This window comes from Hoplias malabaricus, chromosome 6, assembly GCF_029633855.1.
Source record: "Hoplias malabaricus isolate fHopMal1 chromosome 6, fHopMal1.hap1, whole genome shotgun sequence".
NCBI classification, from domain to species: Eukaryota; Metazoa; Chordata; class Actinopteri; order Characiformes; family Erythrinidae; genus Hoplias; species Hoplias malabaricus.
Window position 1 is genome coordinate 33,252,572 of NC_089805.1, and position 27,702 is coordinate 33,280,273.

The 27,702-nt window shown below is 38.4% G+C and overlaps 4 protein-coding genes across 6 annotated transcripts; 3 read left to right on the forward strand and 1 right to left on the reverse strand.

The window, feature by feature from the left end:
• Positions 1–947: 947 nt before the first annotated feature.
• On the forward strand, positions 948–8,242 carry grna.1 (granulin a, tandem duplicate 1). The gene is made up of 7 exons (XM_066674924.1): positions 948–1,032; positions 2,022–2,172; positions 3,150–3,284; positions 4,065–4,322; positions 4,898–5,026; positions 7,280–7,516; positions 7,615–8,242. The coding sequence occupies exons 2-7, from the start codon at positions 2,149–2,151 to the stop codon at positions 7,741–7,743; spliced, it is 912 nt and encodes a 303-aa protein (XP_066531021.1). The 5' UTR covers positions 948–1,032; positions 2,022–2,148; the 3' UTR covers positions 7,744–8,242.
• Positions 8,243–9,189: 947 nt separating this feature from the next.
• Positions 9,190–11,366, forward strand: clxn (calaxin). The gene is made up of 6 exons (XM_066675109.1): positions 9,190–9,319; positions 10,081–10,236; positions 10,343–10,447; positions 10,540–10,691; positions 10,774–10,878; positions 11,092–11,366. Exons 1-6 carry the CDS (start codon positions 9,244–9,246, stop codon positions 11,140–11,142), a joined length of 645 nt encoding a protein of 214 aa, XP_066531206.1. The 5' UTR covers positions 9,190–9,243; the 3' UTR covers positions 11,143–11,366.
• Positions 11,101–13,697, reverse strand: rbm48 (RNA binding motif protein 48). The gene is made up of 5 exons (XM_066675108.1): positions 13,539–13,697; positions 12,316–12,506; positions 12,093–12,238; positions 11,419–12,002; positions 11,101–11,319 (listed from the first exon to the last, which is right to left on the reverse strand). Exons 1-5 carry the CDS (start codon positions 13,659–13,661, stop codon positions 11,260–11,262), a joined length of 1,104 nt encoding a protein of 367 aa, XP_066531205.1. The 5' UTR covers positions 13,662–13,697; the 3' UTR covers positions 11,101–11,259.
• Positions 13,698–14,195: 498 nt separating this feature from the next.
• On the forward strand, positions 14,196–27,149 carry pex1 (peroxisomal biogenesis factor 1). 3 transcript variants are annotated; one of them, XM_066675565.1, is made up of 24 exons: positions 14,196–14,438; positions 14,525–14,662; positions 14,977–15,060; positions 16,045–16,159; positions 16,238–16,953; positions 17,658–17,777; positions 17,880–18,003; positions 18,084–18,190; positions 18,300–18,394; positions 18,876–19,008; positions 19,159–19,255; positions 19,399–19,569; positions 19,841–19,995; positions 20,408–20,600; positions 20,688–20,854; positions 22,166–22,300; positions 22,540–22,604; positions 22,785–22,927; positions 23,556–23,659; positions 23,949–24,125; positions 24,288–24,521; positions 25,130–25,324; positions 25,897–26,027; positions 26,131–27,149. In XM_066675565.1, exons 1-24 carry the CDS (start codon positions 14,331–14,333, stop codon positions 26,213–26,215), a joined length of 3,792 nt encoding a protein of 1,263 aa, XP_066531662.1. In that variant the 5' UTR covers positions 14,196–14,330; the 3' UTR covers positions 26,216–27,149. The 3 variants fall into 3 exon arrangements, with proteins under 3 accessions (XP_066531662.1, XP_066531663.1, XP_066531664.1); XM_066675566.1 differs by having other exon boundaries at positions 19,399–19,533; XM_066675567.1 differs by having other exon boundaries at positions 16,045–16,108.
• The last annotated feature ends 553 nt before the right edge of the window (positions 27,150–27,702 follow it).

Genomic DNA, 27,702 nt, shown 5'->3' on the forward strand with positions numbered 1-27,702 from the left:
AAAGAGCTGGAGCTAATCACTGCAAAAACATTTTAAAAATCCACTCTACCTCAAATGGTGGAGTTGTTTAGAGTTATTGTAATGACTTTAGAGCAAACAAAATGTCAACTGCTCTCAAAACATGTGTATTCTCAGGATGCGATCAGACTTTACAAACTCTATGAACCTTCAGCAGTAAGCTGACTTTAACTCAGTTAATTCAAAGTGGAATTTAATATTTGTTTCCCAGCATTTATTCTGAGAATTTAAGACAGCTAATGTAGCAACCCGTGATCATAAACAGGAAAAGAGCCTGCAAGCTGTGGGAGTCCTGGATTAGGAAATATTGTTGATTGCAGTGAGGGCTCAACTGCCAAAGTTTTGCTAGGTCTTCTAATGCTCAGGCTTGCTCTGAACTCTATGCAAATAAGTGTCCTTTGTCAAGACTAAGTTAGTATATTACACAACTACTGTATTTGTTAATAGTTAAAGTTGTTGTGACAAAAAATACTGCAAACTTTTGATGGACACTTGTATTCCATTTAAGACTTTTGCCTAGGTGCATAAATTACTGGAAGATTCTCCAGAAGGATAAAAACAGCAGCTCTACCTGACCACTAAAGATGGCAACTTATCATTTTTTATCACCACAAAAATATTATCAGAGTTGTCTGCTCATGATTATAAAGTGTCTCAGGATGTGGGAGGTCAGGTCAGTTTCTGAGGACATTTATACTCAGTTACAGAGATTCAATGGTGCTTGTGTTTGTAGAAGTTGAAGGCATTCTCATTGCCAGAGGAGTTCATGTCATTTTAAATAAGGGGAACTTAATGAAAGGTAGTTTGCTGTACACAGCAGTCATCAGTTCCTCTTTATTTTAAAACATACTGGTCCTATAAACCTGACAGCGCAGAAAGCCTCAGTTCCTCATTTTTATTTCTGAGGGAGGTTCACATCTGCTTTGGACTGCTCATGCTTTGCCACAATCAAACGAGGAGCTTCGACTGATACAGACACTCACTGACAGCAGAGAGATTTACCACAAGAGCAAGGCAAGTCTGATTTCTAATATTTTTACAAGCATTTATAGTTCTTAGTCAAACTTAGACCTTGCAGCAAATGTGTAGATGTGATTAGAATAGATAACTGAAAAACACAAGTGATTTGCTTGTTTTTAATGTGCATTTAATGTGCCTAGTCACAGATGTTTGAGGACACCTCCACCTCTAGCTTCTTCAGGATATTGTTTGTTGTGTGTTGCATTTAAACAGTAATTATGTGACATAGCCATATTCAATATGTTGTTTTATTTTCTAAAGAACCTTTGCTATTCAAATATGTAATCACTTGAGGTTTTCATGCTGACCGATAAATCAATTTTTCTATAAATTTGTCATGTTTTGACTAAAATTTTACCTAGCGCCTGCTTTTTTTCTTTCATATTTCTCAATGTACAGCCTTGAAATCCTATTCCCACATCGGATATCTTGACACATATTGTTAGTGAGAGGTGTCTGTTAGTTGAAAACATAAGCATTTTTGATGCTAATTTATTACATCATATTACTGTGACAAAATAAATTTGTAGCATCAGACGGACATATTTTTCTTGATATTCTAAGCTCTGGGATGTATGACTGATAAAGTTCTGACAGTCACAGCAGGCCCAGACTTTCAGGAATTTAGGTTAGGGCAAAATATAGAAAATTTCCCAACAAATAAAAAACATTTTGGTACTTTGGCAGTTTTCTCAGATGCTGATAATATTTACAATTATTATTATTATTATTATTATATTTTTAAAAAATGATGAAATAATACTTTTAGAATACACACAATAAATAATTATTTAAGCTTTTTAGTTTATATTTGTTGATCTAATGCAGTATTATTTGATGTGAAACCTACAAAAACCTTGAAAAACTATAAATCAATAATAGGAATATGTTTTGGCTGATAACTCATATTTTTCTGCCGGGTTGACGTTATGTGAGTCAAAACGAAACTGAAAGTAAACACCGTCTTTCTTGTCCTTTTGCAGTGTCTTCATTTCTGATTATATTAGAATCTTTCATGACAAAGACATAAGACAAAAATTTTGAAGGAGCGCCTTAATTTTTAGGTGGTTTTTCACACTGGATTACTCCCAGAGGCTTCACAGCACCGCGATGAGAGCGCTATTTTTAGAAACGGTAGGATATGCGCTTTCTAACGGTATACTGAGCTCACAGACGCATTCAGACATTCAAGACTTACAAAGCTGATTATATAAGTTGTGTTTTTCATTGTTTTTCGTTATTCGGGTTCAAAGGGTTAATGCTGAAAGGTACATACAAGGTTTTGGAGCAACATATGCTGCCATCAAAGCAACGTCTTTTTCAGGGACAGCCCTGCTTATTTCAGCAAGACAATGCCAAGTCACATTCTGGACGTGTTACAACAGCTTGGCTTCATAGTAAAAGAGTACGGGTACTAGACTGGCCTGCTGCACTCCAGACCTATCTCCCATTGAAAATGTGTGCCGCATTATGAAGCGCAAAATATGACAACAGAAACCCTGGACTGTTGAGCAACTGAAGTACTACATCAAGTAAGAATAGGAAAGAATTCCACAAACCTTCAACAATAAGTGTCCTCATTTCACAAACGCTTATTTGAGTGTTGTTAAAAGGAAAGGTGATGCAACACAGTGGTAAACATGCCCCTGTCTCAACTCTTTTAGAATATGTTACAGGCATCAAATTCAAAATGTGTAAACATTTGCAAAAATCAATAAAGATTATCTGTTTGAACATTAAATATCTTGTCTTTGTAGTGAATTTAACTGAAAATAGGTGGAAAAGGATTTGCAAATCATCGTATTTTGTTTTATTTATGGCTTACACAACATCCTAACTTCATTTAAATGGGGGGTTTTATATACATATATACATAGACACTATACAAATAGCACTTAATTCAGACATGCAGTCATGAGGTGAGCAACAACAAACATCATGTGCTGTAGAGAGACCCCCCCCCCCACTATTTTTGGATCCGGAATTGGATGAATTCACTGATGCAGAATCCATTGAGGCAGAGATTAGACTTTTTAAAGTGTAGACTGTTATGATTATAGTTGCTTCTGACAACATGCAAATCTTGGCTATGATTTGTCATCCTCATCTAGATGATTGCTGTGTTGGTGCTTCTCCTGGCAGCACTGGTCTCCAGTGATGTAATCTGTCCAGATGGAAAACACTGTGACGACAACAATACCTGCTGCCCAACTGACACCGGATATGGCTGCTGCAACTATCCTAATGTAAGTTGACTTTAATCTCATTCCACAACACTGGCTTGTGATCAATAAGGTTTGACCTTGGAGGGTCTTTAAACTCTAAATCATTAGACATATTTTGTGCTATACTGTAACACCTGTATAAATGATACAGGTCTTGTCTAGTGCATCTGGACTCAATGCTGTTCCTTTTTATTGTGCTGCTTTGCATTACATATCAGACCTTAAGAACAACTTCTCCTTCCAGTGTACACCACATATATTGAATAATGGCAAGAAAAGAAAACACAGTTTAAGAAAACACAGTTTAAGGACTCAGTTACAGAGGTGATAGCATAGCTGCGCATACTTGCTACCCTCCTGTGAAGTCTGTGAAAAATGTGGTTATGTAACAAAACCTCAGAAATATAACCACACCCAGGAAATGCTGGAATATTTTCCAATATCTTCCAATAGACATTCCTGTAACTTAGGTATAACTGTCAGCTTGCTTTGCATCTTCCATGAATACTAAATTATAATATTTAGGTGGAAATAGTGTTTCTGGTTGGAAATAGGGATTAAAAAACAATTTGAAAGATTTTTATGAATTAGAATGTATTCATCTATGGTGCTACAAACAACGCTTAGGTCAAGAACATGAATATCCTGGAAACAATATTCATTCCTGCAAGCAATTTGTATTACAACAATAACAAGGTTGTTGTAAAATGAGTTGGAAATAATTTTGAAATCAGAAATGCATCCTAAATTGCCATGTCATTAATAGAAACCATACTAAACATGCCTTATGTCATCCTGAAGGCTGTCTGTTGTTCGGACAAGGTCCACTGCTGCCCACAAGACTACGTCTGTGATACCAAGAGTATGCATTGTGTGAAGGAGGGGCTGCCATGGTACAGCATTCCAATGTCACCTCAGAAAACAGCAAAGGAACAAAAAGAAACCAACCCTGTTTCGAGCCCCTCTGTTGTTTATTGTGATAGCTACCACACCTGCCCTGATGGTACGACATGCTGCAGGTCCCCTCAGGGCATCTGGAGTTGTTGCATCTACAATATAGTGAGTACACATCAGCATGTGAGCATAGTTCAGCAGGAGTGTGACTGTTTTGTTTGACTATGATTTTTATTGTATGATTATTTATTTTAAAACGGCTACTCTTTAATTGGCCCTGTGAAGGACTGAAGCCCCCTCCAGGGTGTGTTCCTGCCTTGCACCCAACGATTCAGGGTAGGCTCTGGACCCACCACGACCCTGAACTGGATAAGCGGTTACAGACAAGGAATGAATTAATGAATAATCTTTAATCGTTGTTTTTATTTGTCACAGTTTATAGGTGCTAATGTAAATTCCCAAATCTGGACAAAATTTTGCATTCTTTTTGTGTTTTGTCCTTCATTTCTTTTTTTTAAACTACATTACCCTTTGCTAAAGTTAAGGTTTCACAATGAATGGACCAACAAATATTTCAGAAAGACTTATATATAAATATTGTCACATCAATCCCCATTACGAGTTAAGAATATTTTTCCTTCTGCTTGAAAAGTTTTGTTGCAACTGTAGCAAAATTAATAGGAATTTATATGAAGACTGATTGATTTATGATTGATTAATTGATTTTTGGGCTCTTCTAGGGTCAGTGTTGTCCTGATGGTTTCCATTGCTGTCCATATGGTTATTACTGTGATATAACATCTACCCGATGTCTGCGTGGAGCTCTGAGTCTGCCTGCTCTTCACATTCCTGCTACGCTCAATAAGCAGGTACATAACAGGTGTATCATCATCCAGGGACAGTGTGTGATGTAGTACATGGCATAGCACGTATAGCATAAATGCAGTTACATTCCATTCAGTCAAAACACAGAAATCACCTTCCTGTCTCTGCACTCATTGTCCAGTTTATTCACTCTGTGGTGTACTTTGTGGTACTACAATTATAGAAAGTAGTCCATATTTTGCTCTGCATACCTTGTTAGCCTCTTTTCAGTCTGTTCTAAAATGTTCAGGACCCACACAGGACCAGTACACAGGAGGTGGTATTTGGGTGTTGGATTATTCTCAGTGCTGCAATGACAATAATGTAGTGGCTGTGTGTTTGAGCTTGTTGCACTGGTACAATTAGATCAGACACAGTACTCCTGCCACCCCCATGTCAGTGTGGGGGTCATTATCCTTGAAGAACAGGTTGAAAAGGGCCTAACCAAGTATGCACAGCAACAGGTGAATTGCAGTCTCTATTTGTAGAGCTACAAAGTGCACCTTTGTGGTGAGTGGAGCTGATTAAATAGACAGTCATTAAAGAAGTAGGTAACTTACTGTTAAAGCTGTATATTGGATTATATACTGTCAGGAAGGAACTTTTCCTCTGAGCATAATGATGGTAACTTCAAAGGCAAAGTCAACGTTATTGCCTTTAGAGGCACAGTCATCAGGGGAGATTATAACTTAAAATGTTGTTAGGCAACTACACTATTTTAAAAATAAAACTCTCCCCTTATTGGAAATGATATGCATACCACATTGGAATATATTTATAGTGTCAAAAAGCATATGTTCAGAAGTATACAGTGTAGTGAAGTAATATGGTGAAATATGATCATATGATGATGATGATGTTTTGCACCATGAAATACCACTGGTCTCATGATTTTCATGTAGGAGTCATGCAGTTAGTTTTGCCCACATTTATTATGCCATTACCAGAAGCTAAGGAAAAATAATAACAACAAATAGTCCACCTTCACCCACCTGCCATTATGTGATGGGTTCACCTAGCTCAAAGACCATCTCAGATACAGCCATTCAATTAGAAATGTTGTAGAGTAGAAGGAGATTCTGTTAAGGTTGTAAATTCATGTGACATGGCATACTCAACATCTTCATATCAAAATATACAAAATAACACATTGTCACTGTCTGATTTAGGAAAACATATTAAAACAGTAACAAAATCAAACAAATAATATAAATGAATGAGAGTGAAAAATCCTAAAATAATAATAATAAAAAAGCAGGGCGTAGTTGAACTGCAGTTTGAGGACCTGCCAAAATGTCATCTGACTTGTGACTGTTTCAAAACCACTTTACTTTGTAATCAGATTTACTTCTGTTTTACTTAACTATTTTATTCTCTCTGTTACATATTAAAGCTTTAAACCTAACTTGTGTAAATCTCCTCCTAGAGGATATATGGGCTTCAAAACAAGAAAGGCTGGATAAGTGTTCAACTTTACTAGATAGGTTTTGTTATTGTGCTGTTTTGCCTGTGATTTATTTACATAGCATTGTATGGGCTTATTTTCTGGTAAAATCTATCTGTATACTTGATTTTTTGTTACTTTTCTGTAATTCACTGAATTCTCCCATAGTAATGCAGTATTCCCATTCACCTTGGACCCCTGAACTATCATTATACAGACTGCCTGAATTCTAGCGCTTGCATGAACTCTGAGAAACCCACACTGAACTGTAGAAAAGGGAACAGAAACAGAAACAAATAATTTCTAGTTACTGACCTGGTCACATACCAAGACAAGGGTGTTACTGCAAGAAAACTGCCAGATTTTTGGTTAATATTCACTAGTTTGTCCAGCTGCCTTGTAGGTCAATTATAAAAGTTAGAAGAGTCCATGATAATTTATTGTATCACATTTTCATATTTCAATCATCTCTTAAAGGCAATGTTTGGACTGTGGTGAACTTTATTAATACTTATGTCAGCTGATTACATTCATACTTAACTAAATTTTTAACATTTGCTCTTTTGGAATGTTACTCTTTAAATACAAATATTCTGTCATCTATGAGTTAAAATTTAACTCACCTTTAATAGTTTTGTCATTTAGATGAATATTGGAAATAGCTTTTAATGTCTTTACTCTAAGGAAGTGTCATACCATAATTGAAAGGTCCTTAATATCATATAACACTTGAACTGAACCATACTTATCACAATTAGGTTTTATTACTTACTGAATCTTTCAGTTTAATAACCCAAACTGTTGGTGTGTTTAGGATCAGTGTTGTCTGAGTGAGGAAGGTTGCTGTCCCCATGGGTTCCGCTGTGATGAGAAGAGCAGAGCCTGTGTGAGTGACTTGGATGAGAACAGTCCAGTGGTTCCCCTGAAGCAGGCTTTAGACAGAGAGGTCCAGGATGAAGTCATACGCTGCAATGGCCGCTTCTATTGTCCATCTGCACACACCTGCTGCAAGACACCAACTGGCGACTGGGGATGCTGTCCGTATCCTCTGGTAAGTTGATTAAGATCCTTACTATGAGAATGATACATCCTTCGGTTTAGCCCCTTTGTTTAGAGTAATATATTTGTTTCCTTGATTTTTTTTTAAAGGGACAGTGTTGTAAGGATGGGAAGCACTGTTGTGAATTCGGCTTCAACTGTGATGCAACTTACTCCAACTGCACAAAAGGCTACACAAGAATTCCTGCTGGAACCAAGAAAAATGCCCAGTTCCTCTAATTCCTTGTACTGATTAATGTTGAACAACAGAAGGCATTTGAGTAATAGAAAAAGGAGTATGTTCCATAAATAAAGTATTACTCTGTTCTGGTCCTGTTTTCCAAAATGATGCTTGGTAAATCAGTGGGAATCTTGGGAATGCTTGGTAAATCAGTAATATTCAATGTACTTCCATTTAATTCTCTTGCAATTAATCATAATTATATACTCAGAAATACTTTGTAAATCCTTAAGATAAGACACAGTTAGTGGATTAGGCACAGAGTATCAATGTTAATGCTAGGCTGAGATAAGTCTATTACACTAATAACCACTACCACAAACAGCAGCTCTGTTGTTAGTTACTTACTGATCAATGATATAATGGGAATGTATGGTTTAAATGTGAACCAGCAAAACAGAGCTGCATGTGTTTGAAAAATCTTAATGATGTGAGAATAAATATTGTCAAACATTTGGATGGTTCAGATTTTCTGCATAAAGTGATAAATCTGTTTTTTATGTATGTGTGTGTGTGTGTAAATCTTCTATTAAAACATAATTAGGGTGACCAGATCTGAGATGGTGAAAAAGAGAGGGGGGGGGGGTTTGGATGAGCTCTCGCCCCTCCTTGTATGTTTAGCTGAATCTGTGTGTGCTTTTAGGTACTTTACACCTTTATTTGCTACACATGGGAAAACATGGGAATTTTATTTATTTTTTTTTATTCATCCGAGAACTTACATTTATGTTTCGGCATAGCTGCTCCAGATGAGGGTGGGTACATGAGCTTTGCCTGACGTAAACAAGGACTACAGACGTGCAGACTGACCAATTAAATGTTTACAGAGAAGGTTATCGACCAATAACGGTAGCTCTACAGTCAGACCGTCCAATCAGAAGATTTTAGGCTACTTCACCACGCCCCTTCTCACTCAAGCGAACCAATCGGAGTAGGGGAGGGCGGGACTAGTTTGTGAACGAAACGCTTCTCGAAATTCTAAGCTCTAGAAAAAAAAATCCCGGACGTTTGTGAAATTCCGCGCGCACATTTTTTTAAGTCTGAAGAAGAAGACATTTCCGGGTAAAAGAGGACGTTTGGTCACCCTAAACATAATGGATTTAGATAGCAGATTGTCCAGTATATCGGTGTGGTTATATGGACAAGCATGAATATTTTCATTTTTGCTTAAAAAAATAATAATTAAAAAATAAATTAAAAGGCTCGTTGTTCGCAGAAATGCCTCTACACATTAATACGATATTAAAATAAAATAGCTTAACTTTCTACACATTTCTGTTGAAGTGTATAGTTCAACACAGTTTTAAGCACTGGTGTACGCGGCTAAACGTGCGCGAAGCGTCTGCTTCAAACGTCATCAATGTGCACACTTCAAGGAATACATTAAAGGCGTAGGGTATTGTTTGGGACAGTTTCTTTTTTTTCCATCGCTCCTCCCGCGGCATGTGTTGCTGTAGTAACGCGGTGTCAACAGCCCGGCGCTGTGTGCGCGTTAGAGAATGTCGGGGATGTCGGCCATGAGCAGAAAAATCATTCAGAACTTGGCTGAAACATTGTCCAAACAGGCCAAACACTGTGAGTATCCGGACTAATGCTGACCTCCTTTCTGTTTAGCAGCACCACTTAATGAAACACGCTTTACCGTTTGATAAAAAGAGTCTAGCACTGTGGTATTGTTCTCCAGCTGGATGTCCCACTTCCAGTCTTGTTTCTACAAGGATCAGTCGCTTTTATGTCCCTTTAGAAACACTACAAAGTTGGTATCTTTGTCTAAACGTGTACGCTCTTCTGGAGCTGTTCTCCTTTATCAGTAAGTTAGAACAAAGGCGCTTCATTCAGCTATTTTTAGGTAAACCACTTAACACAAATAATGTTATCCTTAAAAACTGGAAATAGACACTTAAAAGTTACTTATTAATAGATTAGGTATCTAATGTCACACCATATACCTCAAATCCATATTAAGCTTTTATATGAAGAACATTCAACATTTCTATACACAAGAAACCTTCAAATAGAGAAATATCTAGTGATTGTCTAGCAATAACTACTCTCATAAATATTTGAATTTGTGCTTTCTGAGTATTTCAAATAGTAAAGCATGTACTGTTAAACACATTTGTGATTTAAGAGAATTAATGTTTAGCGAGAGGCCAACAGTAGAGCCTAACACATTTCAGTTCCCAAAGTAGTTCAGCTCAAGTTATGTAGGGAAGTAAGCACTTCTATTCAAATTACTTCTGCCTGAGTTGATCATTTTTGTAAATATATGGCCTTTGGTATGCACTGATTTACACAAAACTCCATAAATTTAATCAAAAATTATGTTTCTACAGTTAATAAAAACGAGGCAGAGTGCCTCATTCGACTCTTCAATGGACTGCAGGGGGAGCAGCCTGACAAAAGAGCGGGGCTTGGCCTAGACAGAGGCAAATTCCGAAATATCCTGCACAACACATTTGGACTGACAGATGATATGATTATGGACAGAGGTAGCATCACTCTTATTCTAGTTATCCAGCACTCTGTGCTCTATATATCATGCTTGACACTTATAGAAGAAAACACATCTCTGAAAGTAATTTTTCTGACCTATAGTGTTTCGTGCCTTTGACAAGGACAACGACGGCTACATAAGTGTTAAAGAGTGGGTGGAAGGACTGGCAGTCTTCCTTCGAGGCACTATGGATGAAAAGATCAAGTGTAAGATGGCGATTAGACTGAGAAATTGAAAGTTAAGATCAGGTTGTTGGACACTGCTTTTGTAAAGTGCTGCTTCTGATTTTTTCTGCTAGACTGTTTTGATGTGTACGACCTGAATGGAGACGGGTACATATCAAGGGAGGAAATGTTCCACATGCTGAAAAACAGCCTGATCAGACAGCCAACAGAGGAGGACCCAGATGAAGGTATTAAGGACCTTGTGGAAATAACACTGAAGAAAATGGTGAGGGGAAACAGGGAGATGGTCCAGCATACTAAGATGAGGGATATCAGACAGTCAAATTGATTCCAGTTTTCATATTCAGGATTATGACCATGACAGCAGGCTTTCATATGCTGATTTTGAGAAGGCTGTGAGAGAGGAAAATCTATTATTAGAGGCCTTTGGGACCTGTCTTCCTGATGCAAAGGTAATTCAAATAAAATATTTGAAGTATTATGGGTTGTGTGACAGGGATATTATTGTAAATATGTCAGTGGTAGATTTTTCTCCCAGTGATGTTGAATTTCACAATATTTAAATAACCATTTCAATATATATTTTTGTTCATTTTATTGTAGCATTTATTTTTCTGTCTAGATGTAGTTAGAATAAATCTGTTTACTTTTCTTTTGTGTTGCAGAGTATTTTGGCATTTGAACAACATGCGTTCGAGGAGCCAGCAGAGAACTGAATTACTCATATAACAAAATTACCAAAACGATATTTTATTACACAGCTGCTCAAGTATATAAATAATGAGGTATTGCATTCTGACACATATATTCCTAAATAAAAAAAATAACTGTGATTAAATTCTTCTCCGTGGCTTTGTGGTAGTTGCCTTTCCATCTGATGGAACAGATGATACCTAAAAACAAAGGAAAAGATTAGACTGTTCATATTCCATTACCACCATATCCCATACTTTGTTACATCATTGTAAACAATAAAATGATCATATACTAACCTTTGTCATCTTTTGCCTGATCATGTTTGCAGTTTTGTTTAATGAATCATCCTCCATATCCATCTTTGGTGGTTCTGGTAATTTGGGTCCAAACAATGGAGCATTTTTGTCTGCCATTCCTAACAAGTCTGTACTGTCCTCCATTTTCCTTTTTCTGTTTTCCAAGTGTGTAGTCCTCGGTATAAACCTTGGCACGGTGGTTGGTGAATGTTTATTTTTTCTGGTTATTTCTGCTTGGTGACCAGATGATACCTGTTGGTGTGAGTGTGAGGCTGGCTTGGAAACACCCGAGTTGCTAGGAATGTAACTATATAAAGATCCCATTTTATCCTCTGTAGCTACATTTCCTCCCGATATCCTGTGAGTGTCCAGTGAGTTCCTATATGAAGAAAACTGCCCAGATGCTTCTTCCTGGGGCGGTAAAGGCAACAATGGAACAGAATAAGTGTTGGAAGTAGAACTGTGTCCTTGAGTTTGGTGAGGGTGTGTCCTGTGTTCATACACAGCAGGTGATGAAGGTGGTGACTCTGTAGAGGCTGATGTTGTGGTTCCTAACTGCTGTCCCTGGTCGCGATCCTCCTTTGCTACAAAAATTGTGGTACAAGCCATTTGCAAATGTTTGGTCACGTGAAAAACAACCATCAGCAACAACAAAAACTCTGAATATTAAATACCTGATCTTTGATTTGCTCTGTTAATGTATCTTCTCCTGTCCTGTAACTTCTTTCTTGTATCTTCCACAGTCTCATATTCAGGAGCATAACACACATGAAGTAGCCCACCATAGAAGCTTTTCTCATCTGTATTCCTTTTGGCTGCCCTGAAAACATACACATTATTACATATGTAATACTCAGAATCAAGAGTTATCGCTAGATATCTGGGACATATTCTCACCTAGCACTTGTAAGCTTTTGAAACTTAATGAGATAAACTTCAGTAAATTGTTCTGCTGGATATTCATCCAATACTCTGTACTCTTCCACAGCTCCATACAGGGCGAAGAGCTGCACCAGCTCATGCATCACCCCAATAGCAGGTACTCCTTGCACCAGCAGAAAACGAGACTCCAGGTTAATCGTGTATACCTAAAGATTAAAAAAAGCAGAACATTATTATATATGTATAGAACTTTACAGACTAATTAATGTATACATTTTTTTAAACAAAGTGGCTCTTTGGACAAACACAAACATAATCGGTGGAACATCTGTCATAAATACGGTTACTTATTTCCTACAGCAGTGACACTACTCACAAGAGTGATATTTTCCGGTTTAAAAACTAATACATTCCAAGGTGAAACACTGTATAAATTATAGGAGCTGATATCCCCAATTCTATTAAAGGCTGAGTTCTAAAACCAGTGTAATGTGCTCTTATGAGGAGAGTAGAGATTTCTTTATCACCAAGTGCAGGTGTTTACATTTTTTTTCAGAATTCACCACTAATTTGCTATTTAAAAAAATTAATATTAAATTTAAAGATTTCTTCCCTAATTGTTCTGAATAGTAAATAAATCATTGTGCAACCATAATTATCTTTCTGCTGTATACATCACAATCCCTGGCTCCTATTAACCCACAAGTTCCTCTTTAAAGGTGTACTGTAATGTCATGGGAGCGCATGTTTCATGTAGCTGACCTCTGGGGACTAGTCCACAAAGAAGGATTTCTCAGTTAACCAATTAACTTAAACTCAAAGTCATGCCTGTCCAATAGGCATCACCCTCAGCTCTATTCCTATTGGACTGTGGGTTTAAGTTAGTTGGGTTAAGTTAGCTCTCAACTTTGGGCTAAGCTTAGCTGGTTATCTGAGAAACCTGCTTTGTGGAATGCTCCCTGAAAGCAAATCAGACAAACATAACAACAAAGACAGCCACACAGGCCGGAGCCCTGTTTTTTTTTTTTTTTTTTTTGTCAAACGGAAAGACACAGAATGCACATTTCCTCGTGCCATTTCTAAAACAACTATGTTTAATCCAAGACTTCATATCATTCATTAAATGTCTGTATTTCACAATGAACTCTTCGTTTTTGTCTGATGGAGTGAGTGTTACGATTCGTTTAAAACAAGGGAGCTCATTCCGCTGCGAGGCTCGGACAAAGGAATCCACTGACCTTGACAGCTTTGGGTCTCCTCCCTTCTCTGTACTTGGGTCGTGTGAGGCAGACGTTTTGTTGCTCGTGATGTTTATAAACTCGCGGCGTCTCCCACACGGAGCTGCCCCTCAGAGCCGCCATCTTCACTCCGCTTCATCAACAAACACACACCGAGACCTGACTAATGGATAAAAGAGATGTACGTACGTACACACACACAGCGTCACAATGGCAATGTGAACATTGTTGAACGCAATATTTTAATGGGATAACAATTTAGCGTATAGTTTTCTGGTATCCCACTGATATTCAACATTAAATTTAAAGCCTGTCTGGCAGCTAGAGGAAAATAAATTTTTTGACCCTCTGATTTTGGCAGCATTATGTCGAGCAATGACATAATATATCCATAAAATAGCGACATACTGTGACAAAATAGATCATATGAAATTATAATAATTATTAATTCAAATATTTTAATCTGTTCCTTGAAAAATATATTGTGTGACAAATGTAGAATTTTTAAAAATATGTATTATAATCATTATAAGCTGAGAGGTTAGTTCGATTATATGTGTCATCATATGAGAAATAATTATCTATCATGGGCTATAATGATATGAGTCACCAAACGTGCAGGTTTGGGAGCTTCCGCCGCTCGTTCTACAACTCGATTGGTCAGGACTGCCTCTGGGTTTTGACGCGCTCAGTATGGCGTTCTACCCAGTGTAGTTGCTCAGCTATTGTAGAGTGTAGTCATTTCTGTAATCTTTCAGAAGCAACACGGACCTTTAAACCCAGCTCCATGCAATGCTGGGGAGCTTCGGGATTCAGCCAGTTACACTGGTCTTCAACAACTCCAAAAACTGCTTCCTCCACCTGCCATCTAACTTAATCTCTCAACTCTCTCTTCAGGAGGTCTGTGTCTGTGTGTAGTAGTGGTATTGTAGGTTAATGTACTGTGAAAATAAGAGTGAACTTTAACTTTGTGTTTATGGATGTAGTCCCAGGCTCTGGAGCTTTCCTGGGCATGTGCTGAACCTGTGTTTCTCAGCTGGGTCAGAAGTCACACAGCAGCCGAGGAAAGGATTGAGATCAGCAGATATTTAGCTGAAAAACTGGGACTTACAGAAGGAGAACAAGTAAGAAGAACATTTTGAAAATCTTTCATTTTTCCCAATTCTTTCCATTTACAATCTGTTTTTTGTAAATACCAAATAGTACAAGGAATTTACTTGTTGCTTTTACATTTTTTTCTGTGAACTTGAGAGGCAAAACCCTTTTTTGTGTCTGAGTGAACCACCCACATGGTGTGGCCATGTATGAAATAGTTTTTAGTATAGATTCTTTGATACATCCAGGAAGAAACATTGGGGAAAATTAATAATAGTAGTTCCTTTAACTTTATATTAATTTCTTTACTAATATAGAAATACATCCAACGTCTTCATTTCAGGGGTTCCTGCGGCCATGTGTTCAGGTCCAGTCTGTGCAGCAGGTGTTTGTAGAACCTCTCTCCTCAGATGACTGGGAGATCCTAGTGAGTCTTATATCTGATTTCACATTCATCACAATTATTCATGGGATTGGATGGATTCTCACATAAACCCATTCATTTTTCTTGTTTTCCTTGCATTTCAGTCAAGTGATTAATTTGCTCTGGTTGCAGTTTTAAAGACAGACTGTCTAGCTTCCCAGTGCAGCACTAACATAAACAGAAGTGACATATGAAAATATTTATCTCACACAGCTACTGGAGAGGGTCTCGCAGCATCTAAAAAACAGAATCCCACCTCCTCAGGGATCCCAATGTGAAGTTATATAACTAATATCATCATATAAAAAAATAGAAATCTGCTCTTTTGACAGAATCTGTGAGTTATTCATAAATAGACCATACACAAGCTTCAGTAATTTAATTTGTGTTTTCTTTTAGCATGTCCAGGGTAAATAATCAGATCACACTTACCCTGCGATTCTTGTGTATGTGTCTGCACTCACATATATAATATGTGATTATAGCTTATATTCAGCTATAATCTTTATGCTTTGACACTTGGTGTTAGGATGTTTTATTATCTGTAAAGGGTTCTGTTATTTTTCTTTAACTTTAACTCCTAAATAAGAACTAAAGGTTTTGAAAGGAATAAATAATAATGGCAGCTACTATACACAGTGACGTTATTTGAAACAATGGAAAATGTGCCTTTGAACTTCTGTTTAATTTATTTTTAATCATATTAATATATATGCACTATTCATTCATTTATGGTCTGTAACCGCTTATCCAGTTCAGGGTCGTGGTGGGTCCTGAGCCTACCCGGAATCACTGGGTGCAAGGCGGGAACACACCCTGGAGGGGGCACCAGTCCTTCACAGGGCGACACATTCACTCACACATTCTATTTTTGCACTAATCGTTTTCCAGAAAAATGAAGACATCTTTGGGGATAAATAAATTGAGTGGTATATTTCAGGCTTTATGACACTGGTGTATCACAAAGACTAATTCTTTTGTTCCCAGGAGCTGCACAGCACAGCTCTGGAGCAGCAGCTTTTACATCAGATACGAGTTGTCTACAGTAATGGTGTGTTTCCTGTGTGGGTAGACCAGCACACTGTAATCTACATTAGAATAGGTTTGTACTTCAAAGCTTTGGTGAAAAGCTATACTCATAAAATCTCAGTTTTTAAAGCTTTTTCTCTTGTCCTTCTAGTTTCTCTTTCTCCACCTGTTCAGTATGGTCGACTAGAACAATTCACTGAGCTGATTGTTTCCCCCAAACTTCGCACTGGAGACTGGAAAATTCCCTCAGTGGATGCAGATCTGAAGAACAAGGTCCTGCAAAGGCAACAGAATGTTGACCACACATCCTCCCCACCAGCCTCCTCAGTGGGAACTGATTCATTCCCTGAGCATTTTAACAGTCAATTGGAATCCAGTCAGAGCCAATATGGTGGCCACTGGGGTGGAATGGCTGATCTGAGGAGTCTGGTGAGGTATGTGTTTACTGGAAAATTTGAGCCTGCAAAGGAGATTCTTGAAGTGCCCACTGTTCCTGCCATCTTCCCAGATATTGTCCTTAGAGTGAGTGGAACCCCACCAGCTGAAATCAGCCATCTTGACTCACGTCATGGAGACATCCATCTTTTACCATGGGACCACCTACACTTTGACTACTGGAGTACTACTAGTAAGCCAGTTTTAACATATGGCAGACTATCTATGATTCAGTCTCCCAAAGAACTGAGAGAACAGGCCAAGCAAACAGCCGAGAATAAAAAGAGTGGAAATGACCAAAGGACAGAAAAAGATGCACAGGAACATGTGGAAGAGCCGGTGGTGGTAAGAATACTCTGCCATAATGTGGAGAAGCTGCAATCAGATCACATAACCTCGGGAATGGGAGACATTTACTCTGGGAGGGTATGGGTAAGTATTTAAAGGTAACCTGTCTTTTTAGCATAGGCTTAGAACTATTTTGTGTAAGTTAGATATGCACAGTCAGATTTACCCAAGACTGAAAAGATCTGTTGTGTAGTCGAAATTCAGAACATTTCCAAATGCCTGGTTGACCAGTAATAGAGAAAATGATTTTGATTTCTGTGATGACTTTGGCTAACTGACTCTATGTTCATGTGTTTCTTTTGTGGACTGACCACAACTATGTGCCATTTTGGGGTCCCAGAGGACTCGTTTTAATATTGTTTCATTTGGCCCAGATAATATGCACATGTGTACTAATATAAAGATCGGTCAATTTGGCTGTAAAAAATATTTTTTAAAATCAGCCATAATAATTCAGCATCTGTGTATCCCTAATTACAAGGCTTATGAACCTCACAAGAGCTGGAGTTATAATCAGTGAAGCCGCTGAGCTTTCACTGAATGAAATGGGGCTTATAATAAAAAATGTTTAGAACACAGATTTTATGCCTGTTTTATAATATTAATTTTACTAAATTTAACTAAATTTTACTAAATTTAACCAGTGTTAGCCATTGATTAAAAACATATAGAGGAAAAGTAAAGATTCTCACGTCCTTATAGGAATAAATATAAAGAAAATGTTATTCTTCTACACCGGTAAAAATGATCATCTATAAATAGTAATGCAAAATTGTTTCTTTCCACAGATCCCAAGCATTTTTCGAGTCAATCTGAGGATAGAGCCACACTCTGCCGTCAAAATTTGTCCCATAAAATGTACACCTAAAGTAGCACTGTCTGTCTCTCTTCAGCCATTGCAACCACTGGTGAATGCACCTGTCTCCTCTGCTATATGTAACTACAAAGCACCATGTATTTAGTGACATTTTCCTGTGCTGAATGTTTTTTTTTTCCTCTTCTGGCTGTAGGCTGGGAGTGAGAGAGAGGAGGATGTTCAGTCTGCTTTTTTAGGCTGGCTGCATGCTCAGAGCCACCAGCCGTTAGTTTGTCTGACAGGACGAACCAACATCATTCTCCTACGATGTACTGAAGGTACAGACAAAGCACAGACATCTCGAATCATTCAGTACTGTTTGTCTTTTAAATCCCATTTGATGCTGTTCACTTCTCAGGAAAGTCTGAGTTTGTCCTGACTGTACTGAAACCTGAGCCTGAACACAAGCCAGTGGATGAGATCTTTCTCCTATCAACCAGTGTGCTACAAAAACAAGACATACAGGTTTGTTGAGAAAAAACACTGGATTTGTATTTCTCTGCATTTAAGTTTCATGTTCACTCCATTCTTTTGATGCATAAGTGTAACATGTTGTCTTTATATATATATATAGGTTGTCAAGGAGCCTCAAACTTCAAACCGCACAACTTCAGTAAACACTCTTTATGAGTCACCTTGTGTTGGCTTTCCTTCCCTCAGCTCTCTTGGGTAAGTCATCAGTACAGTTTACAACGCTTCATAGCAACAGCAACCACAGATACCAGACCTTGGCAGTGAAATGGTTTTGGCCCAGTTTTACTGGAGTACCTTTGTACCAAGTTGCCAAAGAATTTATGTAACAAATATTTTATTAAAGCACAAAGATATTTGTGCTTTATTAAAATATGACATTGGCACTATTAAAATAGAGGCCATACACAATGATGAGGAAATGTATTCGCTGATATATACATTTAACAAGCACAGAGTTTTTTTTTTTTATGCAAAGCACCAATTAGCACTGCATAATTTTGAAAGTGTGTGTGATTTGATCTGTGAATGAATTCTTTAATTCATAAACATTTTTGTATATAAAGAATATCAGATATTACCAGCTCTCAATTCTGCACATTAATGCATTCCTAATTCCTGACAATGCATTCCTTATTTTTGTGGACGATACATATTTGCCTTGCCACTTTCTATCCAGTGGTGTGGAGGACATCAGTGCATCTGCGTTTAAGCACATCTCACACAGTCTGGTGGGAGGTCCTCTCTCCCAGGAGCTGGTGTCCACTGGTCGTGGACTCCGGAGTGGAGCTCTGCTTATCACAGGAGCCAAGGTGACAGTTTAACACTACACTTATTGTAATGACCAGTGCCACATGAGGATGAATTACAGTCCATGATAGCATTTAGCAGTCAAAAAATGAGACTTTGCAAATTTGTTATTATTATTGTTTAAAAATAAAATCTTCTGTGGGTGTTTAAAGGGCTGTGGAAAGTCTGCACTGTCCAGGGCTCTCTGCAGAAAGGCAGAAGAAGAGCTGGATGCGCATGTTGAGGTAGTGGACTGCAAGAAGCTAAAAGGTGAGACGACACGTTTCATGCTGTGCTCATTTTTTTTTATTCCATGAGGAATATCCACCTTCCATGAGGACCTTGATGAACCGTGTTAATCTTGTCACTGATATATTAATATATCACTTACAATATACTCCTAATTTCCTCAGGCAAGCGAGCAGATACAGTCAGACAAAGGCTGGAGGAGGTTTTTGAGCAGGCAGTGTGGAGACAGCCTTCAGTGGTCCTGCTGGATGACCTGGATCACATGACCGGAGCAGCCACTTCACCTGAGCACGAGCAGGGTGCAGAGGCTGTACTACATCAACATATTGCTCAGAGTATTAACACCAGTCTAATCTTCTCTTGGACACATTAAACACCTTGCTCAAATGTGATCCTAGCCCAGATGTATTGCCAATTTATGGCTGCACAACCTTAATGAGAACAGCCATGAGGGCTCTTTCATTCATATTATGTGAACCATGGAAATTATGAAAAAACAAAGCCACATATTCTAATTTACCATGTAATGTCTAGTCATATTTAATAGCGCTTTAGTTGAAGTGGTGTGATCTGATGGTGTGTGTGCATGTGTGTGTTTCTGCTCAGGTCTGAAAGACGTGGTAGATGATGTAATGCTGCGCTCCAGCCTTGTAGCTCTGTTGGTCACTGCAGAGAGTGAGCACTCTCTTCACCCAGCGTTGACCCAAGTGCAGGGAACACACTTGTTCCAGAGTTTCTGCAAAATCCAGGCACCTGAACGGGTCAGTTCAGAAACTACTTGTATTCCATAAGATTTTAGCGTGTATTTCTACATGAGGTTATTTTTAACCAGATCACTGTTTTTGCTGGAAATAGCAAAATCTTGTTGTAATTAGGAAATATGTAATAAACTATTAAATATATTACAATTATACAGTAAAATGAATTATGTAACAAGGTATCTGTATACCCTTCCAAATGTCATCATATTAATATTTAGATAAAAAATGATGGCAATTGTGATTTGTTTATTCATATGTAGAACTCTGAATTCATTTCTGAGGATGAGACATTTTCAAAGTGTGTTGTGTAATGGTGTGCATTTTCTCTCTTAGATTGCTTGGTGAAAAATTATATTTATATTTAAAATAAAACACTTTTTATAAAGTAAATGTGTATTTTGTTTGGGTACAGAGCCAAAGACTGAACATCCTGAGATCTCTGATGGACAGAAAGAATGTAATATCTGAAGATGGTCCAGGGACTCTTGGGTTGGACGCCATTGCCATGAAAACTGAGGGCTTTTCTCCTCAAGACCTGAACCTTCTGCTGGACAGAGCTATTCATGCCAGTATTGCACATAGCAGAGGCGATGGCAGTGCTCAAGGCAAGTGTTCAGTCATATCACACTGTTTTATGATTTTGTGCCTGTTGTTTTTCTGAAGGCCTTTAGATCTGCTGTGTTCTACCACAGGTGTTTATTTGAGCAGTAAAGACTTCCAGCAGGCACTGCAGGGTTTCACTCCTCCGTCACTTTGGGGGGTGCACTTGCAAACTCCCAGCGAGAAGGGCATGGAACGGGTGGGGGGTCTTCATCAGGCACGACAGATCCTGATGGATACAGTCCTGCTTCCAGCCAAGGTAGAGCACAACTAGAGCTTTAATCAGCCTGCTGGTTTCTGTTATCCTTCTCAGCTCTGTTCATATTACAGTTTTGACTCTGACAATATTTCTATACATCTGCCTTCGCTAATGTATTACCTTGTCATGTGGATATGTGAGTTATGTCTGGGCAAATATACACTACTTGTGTACTGCAAAATCTGTGATCTCCTCCTATATTAATAATTTAATACTAACAACCATGTGGATAAAAAAATTCTAACTTAACAAAAAATATTTTTAGATAGCATATTCCTATGTAGGGTGGCACAGGCACAGTGGTGCAGGCACATAGCTCCAGGGACCTGGAAGTTGTGGATTCAAGTCCCGCTCCAGGTGACTGGATGTGTTCTCCCTGTGTCTGTATGGGTTTCCTCCCATGACCCAAAAACACACGTTAGTAGGTGGATTGGCGACTCAAAAGTGTGTGTGTGTGTGCCTGTAAAAGACAGGCGCCCCTACAGGGTGTGCACCCAAGGATTCTGGGTAGTCTCCCTGAATCTGACCCTGAACTGGAAAAGCGGCTACAGACAATGAATGACTATTTCTATGTTATGAATGTGGTAAACAAGGAATGCAATATTAATCTACTAGTATTTTGCACTGACATTTGCTATGTGCTTTTTAAATATGATACATTCTGTAATTTGTGTTTATTAGTTTTGAAATGGTCATGATTTACTAGTCATTTTACAGTTTGCAGTTTTTATAATTATTGTAATAAAAATGAATAATTCTAACATGCTGGGCGGCACAGTGGCGCAGCAGGTAGTGTCGCAGTCACACAGCTCCAGGGACCTGGAGGTTGTGGGTTTGATTCCCGCTCCAGGTGACTGTCTGTGAGGAGTTGGTGTGTTCTCCCCGTGTCCGCGTTGGTTTCCCCCTGATGCTCCGGTTTCTGCCCACAGTCCAAAAACACACGTTGATAGGTGGATTGGTGACTCTGAAGTGTCCGTAGGTGTGTGTGTGTCTGTGTTGCCCTGTGAAGGACTGGCGCCCGCTCCAGGGTGTATTCCCGCCTTGCGCCCAATGATTCTTGGAAGGCTCTGGACCCACCGCGACCCTGAATTGGATAAGCGGTTACAGATAATGAATGAATGAATTCTAACATGCTGCTCTTCTGCAACTTCACAGGTTTCAAGTTATTAGAAATGTTTTTTACACTTTTGTGCCACAAAATTTATTTTATTCTCTAGAAATCAGTAACTTTTAAAAAGCAACATTTTTCATCATTAGTGTATTTTCATAATAAAGAATAAGTTCACAGATGTCCTGTGTGCTGTGTTCCAGTACCCACTGCTCTTCTCCAGCCTGCCCATTCGCCAACGATCCGGGGTGCTCCTCTATGGTGCTCCCGGCACAGGCAAGACTCTTTTAGCAGGAGCAGTGGCCAAAGAGAGTGGAATGAATTTCATCAGCATCAAGGTGAGTGTTTATGTATTTGGGAAAATAATAGATAGAAGAGAACAGAGTTTGACTTATCAATGATACAACCATCGAAGGCCAGGAGTACAAGAGAGCTAAACTGGTCTTGCTTAGATACCTGTTTACAGTAATGCACTGGTTCACAGTGGCTTCACTGGTCTTAAACATGCCATTAAATTTCACTGTCCATTTATAATAACTGAGAAGTTCTATATTACACTGTTTATGTGCTTCTTTAGGGTCCAGAGCTTCTCAGCAAGTACATAGGTGCTAGTGAGCAGGCTGTGAGGAATGTGTTTCAGAGGTTTGTGTCAGTCTCTTTAAAACACTCAAACACATTCACATCTCTGTCAAACTGCACAACTACATGAGTCACTGACAGTTACTTTGCAGATTGAAAGACTCTCTCTCTCTCTCTCTCTCTGTCTGTGTGCCTCTTTCACTTTTTATCTCTTTCTTTTTGCTTTTGATTTGTTATAAACAGAGCCCAAGCAGCTAAGCCCTGTGTGCTGTTCTTTGACGAGTTCGACTCCCTGGCACCTCGCCGAGGTCATGACAGCACAGGAGTCACTGACCGTGTGGTTAATCAACTGCTCACACAGCTGGACGGAGTAGAGGGACTGCAGGGTGTGCAACAGAGCAAAGCTCTGATCATTATATTTTGGATTTTACTGTAGATTAAGCATAATTCTTCCTTGACCATATTATTGCACATTTTCATACAACATATTTAGAATGCAGTATGTATTGTTCAGTAGCAGTGTTCATATACTATATATGTGTCAATTGTGGTACAGCAATTTACAATGTAGCTAATGCTGCAGTCATGTTTAAATGTATGCACGTTACTGTGTTTTAAATACATTGCAAATAAGTATGATTGTTCTTTCCCCCTTCAATTTTAATATAGACGTCCCTAATTCCATTTTCTACATTTTAAAAATATGAATATATTGGGCTAAAAACGTACATGGAATAATATCATGTATCTGCCTGCACTGATCCCATATCAGTACATTCCTAGCTGTTTCCTTTAACATTTCTAATCTTGTGGAAATATATATAAGATAAGATAAGACTTCATCGATCCCAAAGGAAATTGTGGAAATATTGAAATATAGATATGCAGTAAATATTTTTCTCACTGTGCTGTGTTTGTGTCACAAACTATGTGACTAAAATGTCCTTGTGGACCTGCTGAGACGAGCACCTCTAACCGTAGTCTGTAGTCTCATTTGATTATGTTACTCTTCAGGAGTGTATGTGCTGGCAGCCACCAGTCGTCCTGACCTTATTGACCCTGCCCTGCTGAGACCTGGACGGCTGGACAAGTCTCTCTACTGCCCACCTCCAGACCGGGTCAGCATTAAATTACTTGTTGGGACAATTTGTGGTTATCTTGTGAAAGACAATGTCTGACAGAAGGGTGAAATCTACATACCCTGTGGAAAAAATAATAATTTTGTTCTATATGGGTTTCTGCTCGGCAACAGAACTGAGCTGCTAGAGAGGTGAAATACGCACTGATAAAAGACATCCATGTGAATGAACCCAATATATAAGGAATGCAAAATGAAAATATAAGGAATGCAAAATAGTACAAAGGACCTTGCACCAGAGGCAGAATTTTGTTGAATTATGCTTTCAGGAAGCGCGGGTGGAGATTCTTAAGGCTCTGACTCACTCGGTGCCTCTGGCTGCAGACGTGGACCTGGAGCAGATTGCTGTGGCCACTGAGCTGTTCACAGGAGCTGACCTTAAAGCTCTGCTCTACAATGCTCAGCTGGAGGCCATTCACAGCAGTCTGGGGCCTAGCCTCTTGCCTGTGAGTCACACACAGACAGAGTACATTTTAGAGACTTTATGTAGCATTGCAGTTTTTAGCTATATTCTACAGTAAAAGGTGAGCAGGCAGTGACTATAGTGAGTTTTAAATTGTGAAGCTGAATGAATAAATGCATGCTGTATTCCCTGTGTTGTGATGCAGGAGCTGGGCTCAGGGTCAGACAGTGATGTGAGTCTGTCCTCACTGATCTTCTTGAACCACAGCAGTGGCTCTGATGACTCTGCAGGGGAGGGAGAGGCTGGGCTGGAGTCCTCTGCAGCAGTGCTGCTGGAGCACAGTGAGATGCCCCCTGAAGACCCCCGTCACAACATCTGGCGCCTCTACTTTGGCAGTTCCTTTGAATTAGAGCTGGATAACCAGTCCTCTTCTGAGCAGGTGAGAGCAAGAGACCAGAAAGGTTTTCTAGCTGTGCTCCATGACGGCATGACTCTCGCCTTCTTCAAGTTTGAGAAACCCCCTCAAATTCCATGTCAATTTGTTTGTTAATATCAGAAAAGAAAACAATTTGTTAAACCAACACAGTTGTTTTTACATACGCTTCATGTTCAAATAATACAATTTGAAACCAGAAATGTTATTCTTCTTTGAAGATGTTAAATGCGTCTAAAACCTCTTCTGACTTTTGTTTGTCACTGTGCACAAGTGGGCTTAGAAAAATAACATCAACCACTAATGTTTTGCCCTTTTCTCACACACCCTTCCACCACATAAACTTTAAAGTGTTTGTGTTCATTTTTCGTGCAGAAAGATGTGAAGTAGGGGAGAAATTTCTGATTGTAGCATTTACCATCTGCTTTTACCATTGTATTATTATTGTATTTGTTGTCAGTTATGTACAGGGCAGCATCTATTTTAAACAAGGAGAAAATTGTATGGAATTCTATTAAAATGTAATTATATGAAGTTAAATCGTTGTTGTGAAAGTTAACAGTCAGAGTAATAGTTCACAGTAATAGTCTTTGTTCCTTGGTCTCTGTTCTCAGAATTCACAGTGTCTATCAGTACAAAACTCCACCACTCCTGACCTGACGGGTGTGTCAGTGAAGGACACAAGCTGTCTTCATGTCCCAGTCTTCATGTCCTCTCTGCAGGAGGGCTTTCAGGAGCAGAGCCAAGAACAAATCGAACGTCTCAGAGCTGATCTTAACATCATCAAAAGCAGCTACCGCAGGAGCCCTGTCAGTCTCAGGACTGCACGCACACACATTCATATAACTCTATTAATGTTCTTTTTCTTATTCTAATATTCTTATTATAATTGCACATAGTTTAAAAGAGAAATTTCTCCAATTGCTGTGATTTATAAGTGATTCTGTATAAAACCTAGTACAAACATGGCCATTCTATGGAGTATGAACTTGTTTATTTTGCATCTGCATTTTGATTCTTTATTTAATGCACGTTGCACTTTGTAGGAAATATTTAAAAAGAAAACCTTAAACTATAGCAAACAACTGTTTATTTACTTCATTTAACATGTTAGGGGACATTAAAATAGACCATTTTACGTGTAGTTTTAGTTTTTTCCTAATTTATTAAACTCAGTAAATAAACAGAAATGATGTGTAAAATGTACAGAATTGCATACAATGACATATTAAAGTTTGTTCCCTGTAAAGAATGTTAACTTATATCACATATCACATATCTGGGGTATTCAAAGTTTTGCATATGTCAGAACAAGGTTATTGATGCCATACAATTTGCCATACGCAGCTCTAACCTAATTTGTGTGTGTATATATTTCTAGGAGGACCTCTCATTGGTGCAGACAGGCCCTAATAAACCTGGCCTCTTGATATGTCAAACTCACCTGATCTCCGCACTCTCCAGCACCAGAAACTCCATCAGCAGACAGGACTGGAGGAAATATGCTGAACTGTAAGTATTTACTCATTGCTTTATTTGGTTGTAGGCACAAAAAAAAACTATAATCAATAATTTGAAATTCTTGTGTTCTTATTTCTTTTTATTTCCCTCGCAGCTATGAATCTTTTGGTGCTTTAAGGGAAGGCAAACCACAGAATACAGGCCTGTTTACACCAGGTCAGAGAGTAACATTAGCTTAATTAAGACTAAATGGACACTGTATGTTTCACACACACTGTCTTTGTGATGCTATGTCTTGCATTTCATTTCAGAGCTCATGTTAACAAGATTTGTTTTTCCTATGCGATTTAAAGTAATACAACATTAGGTGTGTTGCCTAAGGCCTCTTAGTGACATAGCATGGTGTTTTTGCTCAAGCTGGGAACTGAACAAATCTCAGGCCTCTTTTTTTCTGTAAAATAAATGATTTGAAGTGAGGCAAAACATTATTATAATCTCAAAACATGTTCTGCTGTTCATGAATATTGTTAAACTTTCTGTGCTACATACACATTTTCTGGCATGTGTACAAGCTTCATACAACTGTACTGCCAGAAAACTTTAGAGGTTATCCAGTGTTGCTCTTTCAGGAATAAGTTTTAAAAAAATAACAGGCTGAATGTCTATCCCTTTGAAATATTTATGTCCTTGAGAAACAGGTTTCTTTTCACTGTACTAATGCTGTATGTGTGGAAAGGATGCGTGTGATCTGCCACATTACTCAAGGGAAACAGGCCTCAGTGTTCAGGAGGAAAAGCAGTACTGCTGTAAATGGAGGATTATGATGAATAACCTGAATGAATGTTTTATATAAGTAACAAAGCAATTTGAAATCAGGTCTGTTTCCTGCTTGAGTGAGATGTGTTCTCCTAATGCCTTAATGAATTAAGAGTTTCAGCCTCAGATTTAAGCATAGTGTAAATGTGATTCTGTTAATAATAAATGTATACATCTCCTCTGCAATATATGTAAATGATTTAGCCTTTTTTAAGGTAGGTGATTTAATATTGTAATTATTTACAATTTTAGTAATTGTTATATATTTCAGAAAAGCTTTTGGAATGACTGTGTTTAACACTTTATTTAAATGAAAAAGTAAATATGTGAATACATATGTAAATGTCTTAACATAATTAAAGGAGATTGATTTAATATGGTATTTCTCAGTTGTGGTACAGTTTGTTTACTCATATTAATTGTCTTATGTACTTGACCTGTTAGCATAATTCTATCCTGGTTTAATGTTTTATTAATATAATTGTTTTGGGGGTTTTTGTGCAACTGCCGAGGGAAAAAAAATATTAAAACCCTGTTAATGACCGCGCTACGATAAATCAAACTTAAACAAAAAAATGTTTTTAATGAAATCTGATTTCTTTGCCGACCAGCAGATGGCAGCACTTTTTAAATGGCGCTACACGATCGTTAATGTGTAGCAGGCAGGGACGGATTACCGACCGGGTTTAATGGGTACGTGCTCAGGGCCCTGGCCACCAGGGGGCCCTCGACCAGGACTAATTGCCACTGCGCTAGATTAACCAATCAAGAGCTTAGAGACAAAGAGACAATGAATGCGCAGTCACAGAATTTTAAGTCAATTCTGAAATATCATTGGTGTATTAGTCTGAACTGGCAAGCAGAGAGCATTTAATTAGGTCTAAAGTGTTCATGATATTGATTTATTGAT

Excerpts from the sequence above, each read along its gene's own strand:
- grna.1 (XM_066674924.1), top strand. The coding sequence starts at position 2,149 with ATGAGAGCGCTATTTTTAGAAACG. Across the intron at positions 5,027-7,279 it reads CTGCTACGCTCAATAAGCAG|GATCAGTGTTGTCTGAGTGA; the intron begins GTACATAACAGG and ends TGGTGTGTTTAG. Across the intron at positions 7,517-7,614 it reads GATGCTGTCCGTATCCTCTG|GGACAGTGTTGTAAGGATGG; the intron begins GTAAGTTGATTA and ends TTTTTTTTAAAG.
- clxn (XM_066675109.1), top strand. The coding sequence starts at position 9,244 with ATGTCGGGGATGTCGGCCATGAGCAGAAAAATCATTCAGAACTTGGCT. Across the intron at positions 10,692-10,773 it reads AAATAACACTGAAGAAAATG|GATTATGACCATGACAGCAG; the intron begins GTGAGGGGAAAC and ends TTTCATATTCAG. Across the intron at positions 10,879-11,091 it reads CCTGTCTTCCTGATGCAAAG|AGTATTTTGGCATTTGAACA; the intron begins GTAATTCAAATA and ends TTTGTGTTGCAG.
- rbm48 (XM_066675108.1), bottom strand. The coding sequence starts at position 13,661 with ATGGCGGCTCTGAGGGGCAGCTCCGTGTGGGAGACGCCGCGAGTTTAT. Across the intron at positions 12,507-13,538 it reads GGAGACCCAAAGCTGTCAAG|GTATACACGATTAACCTGGA; the intron begins GTCAGTGGATTC and ends TTTAATCTTTAG. Across the intron at positions 11,320-11,418 it reads TCAGGCAAAAGATGACAAAG|GTATCATCTGTTCCATCAGA; the intron begins GTTAGTATATGA and ends CTTTGTTTTTAG.
- pex1 (XM_066675565.1), top strand. The coding sequence starts at position 14,331 with ATGCTGGGGAGCTTCGGGATTCAGCCAGTTACACTGGTCTTCAACAAC. Across the intron at positions 15,061-16,044 it reads CAGATGACTGGGAGATCCTA|GAGCTGCACAGCACAGCTCT; the intron begins GTGAGTCTTATA and ends TTTTGTTCCCAG. Across the intron at positions 16,160-16,237 it reads TGTAATCTACATTAGAATAG|TTTCTCTTTCTCCACCTGTT; the intron begins GTTTGTACTTCA and ends TTGTCCTTCTAG.